General features: G+C 38.6%; 1 protein-coding gene across 7 annotated transcripts in view; it reads right to left on the bottom strand.

The window, feature by feature from the left end:
* NTRK2 (neurotrophic receptor tyrosine kinase 2) overlaps positions 1 to 15,766 on the bottom strand; it is a 201,750-nt gene that overhangs the window by 145,099 nt on the left and 40,885 nt on the right. For 5 of the 7 annotated variants that reach the window (XM_068666488.1, XM_068666490.1, XM_068666492.1 and 2 more), the window contains exons 6-9: positions 13,578 to 13,714; positions 10,374 to 10,506; positions 8,514 to 8,813; positions 3,511 to 3,543 (exon numbers count right to left, since the gene is read on the bottom strand). In XM_068666488.1, the coding sequence (XP_068522589.1) occupies positions 3,511 to 3,543; positions 8,514 to 8,813; positions 10,374 to 10,506; positions 13,578 to 13,714 (603 nt within the window). The remainder of the gene's footprint in view (positions 1 to 3,510; positions 3,544 to 8,513; positions 8,814 to 10,373; positions 10,507 to 13,577; positions 13,715 to 15,766) is intronic. The other 2 variants (XM_068666489.1, XM_068666491.1) reach the window with 1 other exon arrangement.

The raw sequence follows: 15,766 nt of genomic DNA, 5'->3' as shown, positions 1-15,766 counted from the left end.
TGTAGCCATAAATATGAAAAAGCAAAATGCAAAGGCATAGCTCTTGCTAACCACAGAGGCACTAACCCTTGCTACTTAGAAAGGGGAGGGAGGAAGGGAGGGAAGGCTGCACCTTTGTAGAATTTGCCTTCTCTAGCTCCCAAGGCCATTTTGGAGAGCTCAGCTGGCAACGCTAGCAACAAGCTGCACCAGGTTTTTGATCTTCATGCATGCACAAACACATTTTCTTTTGCAAACCACTCAGCAGGCTGGAGATTTTTGGTATATGAACCCACACAGCTACCTCTGCCACCAGTGTACAGTCAGGTTGTCTAATAAGCTCTGTTCTGGCTCTATACTACACATGCCGAAGGACAGGATTTTTTTTCAAGCCAAAATACATACAGAGCTTTCATAGGAAACAAAATTTAATTTCCTGGTCTTTTACCATTTGAACTCTCCAACTCAGCTTTGTATCTCTATGCCTATAGCTTCCTATGCAGCAAGGTCAAAATAGTAATGAAAAGCAAACATTCCTTACTCCAGGCAGCATAAACGCTACCCAAATGACTCACCTGCACAACCAGCCCGGACACTGAGGCAGAGTGCTGTGCAGACCAGCCAATACTCTGACTACAGGTTTTGCCAGAGCAAAAGAAGAAACTTGTTCATTTGTAAGCAGCACATAAGCTCCTCACTAGTGCAGAACCCAGTTTATAACAAGTATCTCAGCCTACAAGACTGGGTTTCCTTTACAGTTACCTTCACTAAATACTCACTGAGAGTTTTGACCAACCCTATTTACAGTAGCTTTATAAGACCAATAAACAAAACATATTGAGAACCTTCATTGCTCTCTGTAGTACAAAGTTTCTAGAGGGATTTTTTTTTTTCTCTTAAATTTACCTGTAAATAGTGGAGAGCAAAAGCAGTTGTTCTTTGCAATTCTGTTTACATCCACATCTGTACTAAGCTACTAGGAAGCATACCCTGAAGGACTAATGAGAACTATGCAGAATATTTTATGTCTGGCTTGTGAGTCCTCTGAATGCAGTTTTATATTAAAATGGGCAAGAGAAAAAGTAGGTCACTTCGGTACATTGGTGTTGCATTGCCATTTCCCACCGTATAACTGTGAAACATTTACATTTGAATGAGTGCCAGATTTTCAAAGCCTCTTGAAATGGGTAAGCCAGGCAAGGAAAACATGCACAACAGCCATCCAGCCAAAACCAGGCAATTCTGAATTAAACAAATTCTTGTTCACTTTATTATGCAATCATGCTATAGACACATAGCATTCTGATACAGACAGGGTCACGCCTCTTGACTCACACTATCTGGGACTTGTATTGCTTCAGGGCCAGATTCCCTGATGCCTAGCACCTTATGCAGTTACCTACAGCTGTGCCAGTTGAGGTAAAGCACATCTTGAGCTGGATAGTATCCTGCGGCTGCTTTAAAAACAAGGTGCAAAGCAGCTGGGATACAGATGAGAGCACCACAATAAACGCTGGGGCGTCATTGTGCACAGTCCTCCTGGGGGCTAAGTGCTACGGGACACGATATCTCTGTCATGCTCGTGACCACATTAGAAGAAGCAGGGTGGCAGGGAAACATGAACTAGCAGCCAAGGAATCTGGCTCTGCATTTGGTTTCCTGCACAACTCTGGGCAGGTTGCTCTGTCTCCACCAGTAATTCCTGCACAGGACCACACCGGCCTCTCCTCCTTGCCTTTTTCAGCCACGAGGGACCAGTGAGCATGCCAAGAGCAGGTGAGGCTCCACGTGCAGGGAGCCCCGCAATGAACATAACATCATGCAGACTTCTGCTGCCTCCCCAGTTCTTCTGTTTCCCACAGTATTTTTAAAACACTTAATGGGAAGCCTTTGGAAACCACCTCACAGGGAGTGCAAGACACAGAAGGGTCAAGACCCAAGGGACAGCTGGGGAGTGGGTGGCTTTTAAACCTCCCTTCGACATATCTGAGTTGCGGGTAAACATTAGCACAGAGATCAAGTGGTCTGAAAAGGAGTCGTGGAAAAGGCTGGGTCTCCAGGGGGAGCTAATCCCAGAGGGTCCCCCTGTCAGCTGTGCAGGCTGTGGTTTTACACAGAAGTGAAAGAGCTTCTCTGCTTTCCAGCCTGCATCATATATTCATCTCACCAACTGGACTTGTGAATTTGGAATAATTTAGGGAAACACTCTGGAAAGTGTTTCTCAAAGCAAGCACTGAGTCACTGAAGCAAAGATCAAAGACAGCAATTTCAAAAAATAGGAAGAAAAGCCAGAAATAACAAGGAATACTGCTTCCATCAGGATGAGATCTTGCTGGTTGTGATTCACTTGCACAACTTTGTGCACACAGTTCCACAGAATGTACCAAAGTCACTTGAAGCACAGCGCTCACATGGTTAAAGCCATACACATGCACCAGGATCTTGGCGAACAGCTCAGAATCAAAAGCTTCATGTACATATGTATATATGCTTATACAATACAACAGAATTAAGAAATTGTGCAAACCATCATCACCTTCTGCAACCTCCATCCCCCTTAAAAGTAATAATTTGAAAAGAGAGGGAGGGGAAGCTGTGCTTTAGTATTTCTAAGCACTTAAAGCCAAAATGATGCTTCAATTGCACATTTGCTAAAGTTTAATGACATGGAATGGAATCAAAGCAATAACATTTAAATCAGCTTAAAGAAAACTTGACTTATGGGCCATTTCACCCAAATGAAAGTACTCCAAAGAAGGTTCAAGCTTCTGCTGGAGCCTAAAGGGTATTGGGGTATGTCGGTTAGGATGGACTTTTCATGCTCACCAGAAGTACTACGTAAAACTATCTGGTTGTTTTGCTGTTCACAGCGTCTATTCTAGTGCATGCTGGCTTCTACTAGGTACAGCCTAAAATATTTTGTCTAACTAAAAACTAATGTGAACACCATGTCATCAAATCTTCTGGCACTCACTCAGATATCACTGAGCTGATGCTTTGCTTATGTAAGAGAGATTAAGGGAAGGTACAAATGAGAGGACAGAGAAAAATAAATTGCCTACAGGAAAACTTACGTGTACCAACCTCATTTCTAACTGGGATTTAGGGGTAAATTTTTGGAAACTAAACAAGTATGAAAACATTCCTGAAAAAATAAATTACGTTATATAAGGAGAACTCATGAACTTCCTTTCCTCCAAAAAAAGCCTCTGAAAGGTTCACAAAATCTCATGCCTGTGAGTTACATCAGACTACTGTCATCCCACAGAACCAATTGCAACCATTCATAGGAGTGGATTTATGCCTCTCCTAATGTGAATCAAAAACAGCAGGGTAAGTAAAGCATCACATTGCCCTTACCGATCTTAAATAGTATAAGGCGGGAGAAGAACCAACAACACAAAGTACCTTCAGAATTGTATTGTAACATGTGCCATTCAGTTTAATTGAGCCTGACATTCAATCTTTTAGTGGTTTGAGTTCCTTCATTTCTATCATTAAAAGAAAAGAAAAAGAAAATCAAATATATACCATAAACGTCTGGATCCACAATTGGGCCACTACCTGTACATGGAGAAAATAAAAGAAACAAAAAAAAAAAAAAAAAAAAAAAAAAAAGAAAGAAAGAAAGAAAGAAAAAGCCTTTGTAAATAGATTGTAAATACTGAAAGAATAAGACTTTCTTTAGGATTTTTTTTAAGGGTTGACATGTTATTTGTAATAGCATTTATCAGTACCTACACAAACACAAAGCAACATCAATATATTACACTACCTGTTAATCAGATTACATTTCCACTTATTTTACAGCTACCCCAACTTAGCACTTGGTTTCATGTACTCTCTGCTGTTAATGTGTATCTGAAAAAAGTGCAACAATAACTATTCTTGTTGAGAATCAATGATAAGATTCACCTTGACCTTAAGCAGACTTCAGTGGGAGTTATCATCAGTGACTTTTACCTGGACAAAAATTTTTGCAATTTAAGCACTGCAAGAGCAAAGTGGTTTACAGCTACAACACTGTGAGCTGTCAAGTTAAGGGCTAGAGGTATAGAGGTATATATTGACCTACACAGCCCAATCTCATTCACTCTGTGAAAGGATGCTTCCCAGAAAGCAGCTGCACAGATGAACCACAGAGTTCTTTGTACCGGAAGAGTCTCCTATAAGCCAGCTTTTACAGAGGCAAATGGACACATCTAGTCTACACTTTTCTAAATTTTACTAGTTCCACTTTGCAGCTTTTTCTAATTATCACACATACATAAGGCTGAGCACATATGTGAGTGTAATGCACGGAACGCCCACTGAAATTAGCATGACATTAGACTATACACACCCTGAAAGATACCAGGCATTATATTTCAACATACTCATTCATCTTGGTTTATAATGTATTTATAGCATAGCATATTTTATCTAGTAGGCTCCTAACCATCTTTTCCTTATATCTACCCTTTCTTTTTGTTGTTTTGGAAATAAAATTAGCTGATAGTTAAAACCTTTAAAGATAAATTAAACTTCAAAAAGCATAAGTGTAGTGCTGTGTAGTAATTACACACCAGTGGCATTATATTGGAATAAAGCCACTGACAAGTATGACCAGAACACAGTTGTTTCTGCTTATGTCAACAGCTTGAGAATCTGTGCTGAAAATATGAAACAAAGAGTTGCAAACTATCTGCAGAATGGCAGCAGATAATTAGGTTTGCTTTTAAATGCATTTGAAGATATTCTAGTATCCAGAGATATAGGTTAATAGACCCCATGGGAATCGTCAATCTGCGGAAATAAGTAATAAGTGAAAACAGCCTGTACTACTACTGCCTGTCCTCAAGCAACTTCTGACCAGGGTTTCCAATGCATAAACATTCATGGATTCAGTTTTTCCACTATAAAACATCCATCAGATGAAAGATGATTTTTCAAATTTGCTTTCTGTAATCTGAAGGAAAAATAACATCAGCAAAACTCCCAGGCCTTTATTTCCTGATAACATGGCAACATTTTTGTTACTATTTACTAGAATGAGCTAAAGTCATCAAACTAGTTTAACCCTTAATTCCTGTCAGGGAAGTCATGACTAGGAAGTCATTGACTCCAGTCAAATACCTTTTGCACATCTAAATACTTCACTTCAAATAAAGTGGCAAAAATCAGGTTTTCGAAATTTGGACCAAACCCAAATTTCTATTTAGAATTGTCTTCATAAAAGCATATCTACTCAATCACCAAAACATCACCTGAAGCTATTTTAACATCGGACTTCACCACAGTCATTTTACATGTTTACATGCAATTATTTTTTAAGGCAAACAAAGAGCAGCGTAGTTGTTTTGGTCCCTGTTAGAACAGGTTGCTGTGTAAATAAACTACTAAGAATCTTATCCTATTCACTCATCTTTATAAAGTACATCAACTTGATTTGCTTGCTTCTTTCTTTATAAAGTTGACATTTCCAAAATAAAGCAGCAGCAGCAAAAGACTCAATCCAAAAACATAATTTTTCAAAACAGACCCATGTTGTTATGCCACATTAACAAGATACTACTTTTAAAGCATATTTAACATTTTCTTTTACTTTTGCAATACACTGTGTGACTTGAATTCCTACAGCTGAATTTTAGAGTACAGGGCTGGTAGATGACAGAGCTTACTTAATTATTATTGGTAAAAATCTCTCCAGCACTGATTAGTTGTTTTGGATCAACTTTGGGAACAGCTCCCGGAATGTAACTTGGATGTTTCTTGCCTAGTGTTTGTTGTAGTGTAAACTCAAATAAGCATATTATCATCAGCCGGAACAGCTTTACTGGAATTCAAGAATTTTAGCAGATTAAAAGTAGTTTAAAATCTACCTCACAGAATCTGAAATTTCTTCTTCTAGACTTTAGCATCTAAAAGAGACGTTTATTTTATGATGCTAACAATGATACCATTAACTCAATCCAAATATGTTTTCCTCTCATTTGTGTCTGCAAAGAAATATCTACAAGAAGCTTGCTGGAAGTTGAGAATATCTTAGCACAAATTCTGTCTTCGTCATCATGTTTGATGCAACTTTGAAAGTAAGTATTACTCTGTTGATGACAGAACATGGCTCAGGCTTAGTTGTAATTTAGATAGACATATAACTTATAGGTGAGGGCTTATATATACACATATACGTTTTTTTGTTTTGTTTTGTTTTGTTTTTTACATTCAGTGCATTTGCTCATAAGTGATGTAATAACCAGAGAATCAGTTCAAAGCCTAGTGAAGATACCCCACCCCATGAAACATCAGGACAGGTATTTAATTCAGTTACGATGGCATGGAAATGAACATAATACCAGGGTGTGGACCTTAATCTTTATGCTTCATTGTACAATATGTGCGCCAAAAGAAGAAACTACACAATAAAGACAGCACTGAAGAAGTCTTTTACATGTAGGTGTTTAGAAGAATCCTAACAGTGTTTTAAATTATAATACTAAATAGTAATATTAATAGTAACAGTAATAGTAATAGCAGTAATAATAATGATAATAATGGAGGATTCTGTTCTGTTTTTTTGTTTGTTTGTTTTGTTTTTTAACATTTGCTTTTATGTCACCTTCAGAGGAAGAGAAAAAAATGTCGTGAAATATTCTAAAGCTCAGTGCCATGATTCTTACAGGAAAAAGCTCCACTAATAAGAACAACACTGAGAAGACTAACTAGATAAGCAATTTCCCCTGTTGTTAATTTTTAAGACTGGTTTGGTGCCATCTATGCATGAACTGATGCAGCCTGTATGTAGTCCTGTTTCCTCCATACTGTTTTTGTGAAACTTAATCCACCACAGAGCTTTGGAAATGCTTAAAGAATACAGCACAAATGAGACCTAAATTCCTTATGTATATAAAAATAATAGAGCAAATAATAACATTGTCTTTCTTATTTGGAGGATGCCTTCTGTTCTGCTTAGTGATTTACAAGGCCATAACTGGAAAATTTTCAGTGTAAAGGCAAAAAGTAAAAGAAAATCAGAACAGAAAGAGGAATTTGGATCAAAGACAAAAAATGATAAAATCTTATAAATGTATTAGGGAAATTGTTACTCTGCTGAGAAAATGAAGCCAGGTTCATATTAAATAGCTAGAGTGTAGCAGAGCTTCCATTGCATGGACTAGGTGAACTGTATTGCTGAGCTGCTATAACACAGTATCAGAGGATGCCAGTATCTGAAATCATGGCATGTTCCTGTAATGAGTCTATTTAAGGAAGAACTGCAGAGAAGAAAGAGGAGAGGAGTGCTAAGGACAGCAGGAGTAAATACAGCCTGGCTGTATCAGCTCTTCACCTTTTCTTTCTAAGTGTGGGAAAGAGAAAGACCTGCCGTCTTACTCCCTATAGGAGACTGAGCTGTTAGGAGCAAATGTTAAATACAGACCATATTTTTACTGTCTCTAGCCTGCAATGCAGGAGGGAGAATTTAAATATTCTCTTTTTTTTTTTTTCTTTTTTTTTTTGTCTCTTAGATAGCATTGGCAATGCACATTGCTCTTTCAGAAAAAAGTTTTTTTATATCCTGTGATTAAAAAAACAAATGTAGATATATGCTCATAATTTCAAATACAATTGTGCAATTATTTGCACCAAAATATGCCTGTATTTCCACTCTTGCTGTGCAAGGTGCACTCATAGGTTTTTCCACATAAAACAATACACTTGCATATAAGCCTTCTTACCCTTACAGTCACTTCACGTATAGTTTTGAAGATATGGGGAACTACCACACCACAGTGAACATCAGTCACTGACAGGAATCCCTGCAGTTCACTGAGTTAATCAACCTTGAGTCTGCTCTCATACGTTCAGAATGGCTGAGGCAGAGCCTCTAGAGTAGAAGATGCAGATATTTAACAGCAACTATCTTGAACATGGACATTCCTAGGCATGTAGATTCCCAACATCAGCTGAAATGAATGGGAATTGGACATCAAAATGCCTGAGAGGGCCTTAGACTTTGACCACCCTACCTCTGGATTACCTGTTTTCTCTCCAGCTCCCTCTGGTGTCCTAGACAAGGTATTATCATCAACTCACTGGACTGCATTACTGATTTTGCCACAAGGCACTAGGTTCTAATGAAGGCATCCTCGTGTCCTTGGATACACTACCTAGCTGCATTCACACATAGTATAGGAAACCTGTAGAGTGATTGAACAGGCACTCTTTGCTTTCCCAATCAGAACTGAGGCTTGAGGAAACATTTCAGAGGCAGCCACCTTTCACTTGCCTTAGCAGACATGGGAACGATTACCTAAAGGAAGGATTTAGAGAGCAGTAGCATGGCCTGCCTTGAGAAGCAATAAACAAGAAAAAAATGTTAAAGGAAAGCAATATTTTAAACCTGATTTTGATGACACTCATTCAGAGGACAGAAAAAAAAAAAAAAGCGTATAAAACTTTTTCTGAAAAACTGTTGAGCTGGCCAGGAGCATTGTCTCCACAATCCCATCAATGTGTAACAACTAACACTGAAAAAAAAAGTAAATTATACTCACCATCTCCAGGCACTGACATGAAATGAGCATCAACCCGTTTTTCATCTTCTCCATACTCATTCTTTGCCAGTAAGGTATAAGCACCATTATTCAGGTGTGTAGGGTTGTCCAGCTGAAGGCAGCCATGGTATTCACTTTGATTGATAACATGTATTTTAGTACAGATGTATTCAGACTCATTCAGTATAGCCCCTTCATAGAACCACTGCAATGTGGGCTTAGGGTTCCCTTTCACAGTGAATGGAATACACCAGTGGTGGTCCGGGGTTGGAGATTCAATAAATGTGATATTTGGTGCAACTATATTGGAAAAAAGAGTGAAGAACATCAGAATATCCTGAACAAGCCATTTTCCCCAGCCCTTCAAGTTATCATGGAAGTATTTTTCATTCAAAAGTGCAAAAGCATGTTACTTGTAAGAATTATACCTATTTGCAGGACACTCACGCAGTACACTCACTGGCTCTGCCTTGGGTACTACATTCACAACTGAAATTACGCCATTCTTCAGAAAGAAACAAAACAAACCAGTTTCAGACAAAGACTGAACACCACTTAAATCCCACACCCTGCAAGGTGTGGGAAGTTCAGTTACTGAATCACTGAGAAGGAAGAGTGAGTGATTTTAGCTTTACTTTTTACTTTTAGCTGAAAAAATGGTGCAGAGGAGTGCTGAAAGAACAGAACAGTATTGAAAATATTTAAAAGTTGGCCCAAAGCAAGCAGTACTGGAAATATCCTCAGCCAGGAATCCAAACTTTCAGATGATTTTCTTCACAGAATCAAAGCCAGAACAGATGACTTCATTCCCTGGATTCTTCTGACAGGGAAGGACCATTTTCTACTATACATTTTCTCATTATTTGTTCAAAACTGCTAAATGCCTCAAGTTTATAGACTTGTTCTGTTTCCCTCAGGAGACTATTCCAACACCTTGCCCATTATTTCACTATTGGGAAATTTTCCTTGATATTTATTCTTAACTGCATCCAATTTCATCTAGTTACACTCCCTTTTATCACTCATAACAGTGCCAAGCTCAGAATCTCATTTACACTGTTCAAACATTTCTAGTTTATGTTCCTTCCCATAGCTATTACATATCCAATTTCAACCTACAAACCATTTGAAGTACATCTATAGTGTTTTTTCGTTTTCTCTGTCATGAGCACATGCTGAAAAAAGTTTGCCATCTACAAAGCGTTCTGTTCCCATCTTCAGTTGAACAGAGGACTGCAACTTGTGAAAACATGCTGCCTTGTTCACACAAAATGAATTCATGCTGGAATCTTAGATCTAAGAAGGCACTGTCTCCATACTACATGTCCCTTCCCCTTTCCTTGGCCCTGACAAATAAGTACATTATTCAAAGCTATGACAAATAAATTTACATCTGGCAGTACAAATGTTGCAAGTGTGTTATTTTTTGAACAAACCAGTTGTTGATTTAGATAATAAAACCTTTAACATTTGTAGCCTCTTTATAATTAACTCTATGACCCTTTTGATGCATTCACACTTCTGAATTCCTAAGATAGTGTGTACATATACGCACACCATTACAAACCTTCCCACACTGACGGTGCCACTGAGTACTTTGGCTCTCAGACCGTTGCTTATAGGTTGTTCTAACTGGAAGATAAAGCATTTCAAAAAGTATTTTTTACAGAACTCAGAGCAGAAGATAAATTCAACAACTGCTGATTGAGCTATTCCCATTATTAACAGCAGTAGATAGTTCACATGCTTAAAAGGTGTTTCTGTTTCTGCAACCTGTGCACCCTTAAAATATTTGTACCTAAAATAGCTGTAACTAATGCGGTTTGGCCTCATGAGCTGCATGGAGGCCTGTGTACGTACAGAATACCGTGAGCTCAGCAGAGGCTTGGTCCTCTCCCACAATGTTCTCTGCAACACATGAAATCCACAGCCCGCTGTCCATGGATGAGACATTCTTTATGGTTAGTGAAGCAGGATTCTTACTTGTGTCACTCTACAAATGATCAGAAAAACATACGTGTCAGGTGAAGCCTAAAGAAACAAGGGAGAGGCAGGGCATCATTGGCCACAGCTCAATGGCATTTTTCGTTTTCCCTTCCCTTTAGCTCCAAAGGTCTGTCATTAATCAAAACATTACTTTGGCACCTTATCCAACAGACACAAAGACAGAACCGTTGGTGATTGAAGTTTCAAAAGTGTATTCCTGCTGCAAACACCGCACTTGTCCATTTCTCTGTCCTGTTCCTTTCAGTTTCTGTCTTTCCTAAACACTTGCCCTCTAGAAAAATGTCTTCTTCTTGACCCACACCCTTGCTTATCCCTTTCTTCTATTTCATGACCTATTTATATGGTCTATCTATGGTCCGCTTGAATTTTTTCTCCCCCCCTATATTCTGTTCAGTCCTTCTTTATTGCCTTTTGTCCCTTCGCTATTAAGTATGATATCTCTTTCACTGCTGCCTTCTGAGCTCTACTGCACTGTGACAACTGTGTGTCTTCTCCCCCCTCCTTAAGCCAAATTTTTCTTGAAAGCTTCTTCCTCTTGTAAACAATTAATGAGAAATTACATCCCTTCTAATACCTATAAGCTACTGTTTTATAAGCATTGTTTTATAAGTAATGTTTTATGTGTTTGAGCACTAAGGCTAATTAAGGTAAGAATTATTAATCTTAGAACTCTTGATTCTTGTGATTCTTAGAAAGCTCACGGCACATTTACAGCTTAAATGCCATATTAAATATGCAGCTGTGCTACACTGCATAAAGTGAATAGGGCAGAATCATTAAAAAACAAATAATAAAAAAATATTTAAAAACAAAGAATAGGGCAGAATCATTAAAAAACAAAACAACAACAACAGAACAGCTAACAAAGCTAGTTGTTAAAGCTAGTTGTTAAAGACAGTGTTTTCTTAAACCAGGTCATTCACGTGATCTCCAAATAACTACTATTTCCACACTTGAATTTTTCATAAAATGCAAGACTACATTCTTAAAATGAAAAAGAACTAAAACATATTTAGAAAACATACAATAATTAGTATTCTTTTTTAAAAAACTCCTTTTGAAATAATTTGTTAGTGTACATGCATGCTTCAGTGTTGCACAGTAGACAAAAAGATAATACCCTGCACACGTAAAACCACAGTGACCTTCAGCAGCAGTCAATGGGGACACGTGGGGATACTCCTGCATACAGGACCAAAAGTTTGAACCTCAAGGTCCCACCTAAACCTCACTTGAGTTAAATGCCCCATTGATATCAGTGTGACATTGATATTAGTGTGACACTGTTATCAATCAGTATGGTATCAATCAGGCAGTATGGAAAAGCCAAAAAGCCCACTGCATTGTTCTCTACGTGCAGCTCTCAGAGTTGAGAAGTACTTAAAGCTGGATTCAGAGCAGAGGGCTTCAATACTGGATTCAGGGCTGAAATCTATAACAAGAAAAATCTAACTGACATAAACAAATTTATATACCAGCATAAAAAATAATCATATGGTGAAATGTAGGACTAGAGTATAGTTTTAACTTTTGTTTACATTTCCCTTTGTAAAATGGGAAAGAGAGAAAAAGCAGGCAAAGGCAGCATAGGAGGTGAAGAAAAGGGAGTCAGAAATATAGATATGAAAGTGAGAGAAAGGAAACCAAAAAAACAACACTCATGGAGAAGGGAAGGATAGTTGTGAATGAGGCTTAAAAAGCACTCATTCTTCTGCTACTGAAAAGACTACCGTGCTCCACAACTAAGGTTGTAGCCAGCCTATATTATGAGACCCTCCGAAATCTCAAACATGAAGTTATGCCAGGACAGAGTATTTCTGGAAAGCTTGAAGAAAACTGAACACGGCATTTGAAAGATAGGAAGGTTAAAAAATGAAGTGATCTCACTTTTTGAACAGCATCCCACATTTGTTTTGGCTCATAACTAAAAAAAAGGAAAAAGAAGAAAAAGAAAAAGCACAACTTGGCATAAGTTCCCCAAACTGTTTTAATTTCTTGTTCTTTATGATGACTGGTTCCTTTGGGTAGTTTTCCAGATTAGAAAAAGTTTTAAAAATAAAACTAGAGCTCTGTAGAATTCTTTCTTATGGAAGCTGAGAGACACAGTAATCAAAGCCTATATATACGGCCCAATACAATGATCTCAGGGCAGAAAGTACAAAGGTAAAGACACCCCAGAGGTCCTGGCATTCTCACACTGCAGGAATAGTTTTAGAAGTACACATCCCACACTTTTTACAGACTAGAAAGCTTTAGGTTGTCTGCACCCTCATGAATACATGGTAGCCAATGCCATGAAACTGTAAATAATAGAAGGCCTTGAACCATGAAAATTATGGCAATTTAAGGGGTCAACAGCTGCACCTGGTTAAAAACTTCTTCTTATCAACAACTCCATCAGAATGAACTGTCTATCTCCATTGTGCATACAGTCCAAGGAAAGGACATATAATACAAAGCTCTCAGAAAACAAAATTCCCACTCTCTTTGGCTATGTTGAGCTAAACTCTTCATACTTCATTAAAAAAAAAAAAAAAATCTTTTTAATAAAAACCTCACCTTAACTTTCTTGACTCTCTGTAGTTACTTTGTTTTCTTGAAAAAAAAGTGAAATAAAACACAAAACAATTAATTTTGATGAACAAAATTGTCCAACCAACAGTTAATATGGACATGCAGGTTTTGGCTTGAAAATATAACAAATTAACAACCTAAGGCTTTTTTCATGCCTTGGGTGGGTAAGAGATATTCTATCTGCATAGGTATATGTGATACTGAGAAAGGACTTTTGCTTCAGTATCTTTATTCACCATGTTAACCCCAAAAAATTACTGCACACTCATTTACAAATCTGAATTAACAAGTGTTTGCCATTTTCCAAAAGCACTGCAGCAGCTGCCCTGGATTGAAAGAAACTAGGAATTAAATTAGAGTCCAAAATCAATCTTCTATTTCATCTTTTTGATAAGAAGTTAACTAAAGGTGGACACAAACTTCATTCCATCCATCAGCAGATATCTGTACAGGAATTATCACCTCTTTGAATATGAAACTTACCTCATGGTTTGAAACAAGATTAGTGAGCACCCAGGACACATTAGGGGGTGGCCCTCCACTAGTATCACAGTACAATGTGATGCTCTTTCCTTCTACCACGGTGATGTTGTAATTGCTTAAGTTTGCTGAGGGTAAGTCTGTGATAGAAAAAGCAACAACAAAAAACACATGCGTTTGTATGTGGCAGAAATAGACACTGCTCAGTTCTAAGGAAACTGCATAAATACAAGCCAAAACAACACTGAATTAGATATTCATTGTGGTCAGTTACTGTTGAATTATAAAGTACAAACAACATCTTCGTAAACTATAATCTTTAAGCAGCTATAACATTTTCCTGCGCCACCTCTGCTTCACATCTTCAGAAAACATTACTGCAAATGAAAACACATTAAGTTAATTATACAGGAAACTGTTGCAGGTGGGCAAACAGAATTTATCCTAACTTCAGTTTTTAACTTAAAAAAAAAAAAAAGAAAGAAAGAAAAGAAAAAAAAAACACTAAAACCTTCCCCTCATTCTTTAAACCTGGAAATTTAAGCTGTCTCTGTTACAGTTGCAAAGAAATCTTAATTTTCCAGAAAGTAACTGACACTGTGGTATTCTCACTGTTCTCCACAACAGTAATGGGAAAATACCCAGGCACCACACAAGAGATTACAGTCCTTCCTCTCACACAGAGACACAGCTCACAGAGAGCACAAAACCCAAATTTTCAAGTACAAAATGAGGGAAACAAAGCACTGAATATATCAAAACAGAGGATAGAAAGGCCAGAAGTGAGCATTGGCTATTGCACAGAGCTGCTTTCCAAGGCATCCCAGTAGGCTTAGCTATTGTTCTCAGTAAAGCCTGGGTACCTGGTGAGATGGTACCACTCACTAGGAAAACAACCCAAATTTTGCAGAAGACAGGACTCCCCCTCCAACTCATAGTATAAACCACTCTGCACCTCAGTTTTCAGCACCTAAAGCACTGTGAGCTTCCAGAAGAATAAATATATAAGTGCTTCCAAATGCACAAGGAATTATAGACTGATCCTCCTCAATAAAATGTAAGGAATACCAATAGACACCTAGTACACAGGGCCACACATCAAATTTCTTAACAAAGCAAATAATGATGCAGCATGCTAGAAATATTAATTCTTTTTTAAGTAATTCTGCAGCTTCAGGTGGAGCTGCTATGTATTGTAAAAAGCCTTGCCCTCTTTTATGATGAATTTATGCTGGAGGGTAGAAAGGCCCTGCAGAGGGATCTGGACAGGATGGGCAGAAGCCAGTGGAATGGGGTTCAACATGGTTACGTGCTGCACTTCAGTCACAACAACCCTGTGCAGCGCTACAGTCTTGGGGCAGAGTGGCTGGAAAGCTGAGCAGAGGAAAAGGACCAGGGGGCATTGGTCAATACTTGCCTGAACATGAGCAAGCAGTGTGCCCAGGTGGCCAAGAAGGCCAACAGCACCATGGCTTGTATCAGGAATAGTGTAGCAAGCAGGACCAGGGAGGTGATCGTCCCCCTGTACTCGGCTCTGGTGAGGTCACACCTCGAGTACTGTGTTCGGCTTTGGGCCTCTCAGTACAAGAAAAACATTGAAGCCCTGGAGCATGTCCAGAGAAGGGCAATGAAGCTGGTGAAGAGCCTGGAACACAAGTCCTATGAGGAGCAGCTGAGGGAACTGAGGTTGTTTAGACCAGAGAAGAGGGGGCTCAGGGGATGCTTTATGGCTCTCTACAGCTACCTGAAAGAAAGGTGTGGGGAGCTGGGGGTCAGCCTCTTCTCACAGGTAATTAGTGATAGGACTAGAGGGAATGGACTCAAGTTGCTCCAGGGAGGTTTAGGTTGGAAATTAGGAGATGTTTCTTCTCAGAAAGAGTACTAAGGTGTTAGAACAGGTTGCCTAAGGAGCTGGTGGAGTCACCATCCCTGGGGGTCTTCAGGGAAAGGTTGGATGTGGTGCTTAGGGACATGGTTCATTGATAGGGTGATGGTTGGCCCATGGATGATCCTGGAGATCTTTTCCAACCTTGATGATTCTATGATTCTATTTCTCATCAGCAGTTCTATGCAAGTTTTACTTGCAATTTATGATCTCAAATAACCTAGCTTATCTACTATGCTGGATATTTATGCATGATCCTGCAACTATTTTCTTTTCCTGAAACAATTTTGTGTTTGTTTGTTTATTT

Source organism: Anas acuta, chromosome Z, assembly GCF_963932015.1.
Source record: "Anas acuta chromosome Z, bAnaAcu1.1, whole genome shotgun sequence".
In the NCBI taxonomy this organism is placed as follows: domain Eukaryota; kingdom Metazoa; phylum Chordata; class Aves; order Anseriformes; family Anatidae; genus Anas; species Anas acuta.
The sequence above is the reverse complement of the archived record's forward strand: the minus strand, read 5'-3'. Positions and strand labels throughout refer to the sequence as shown.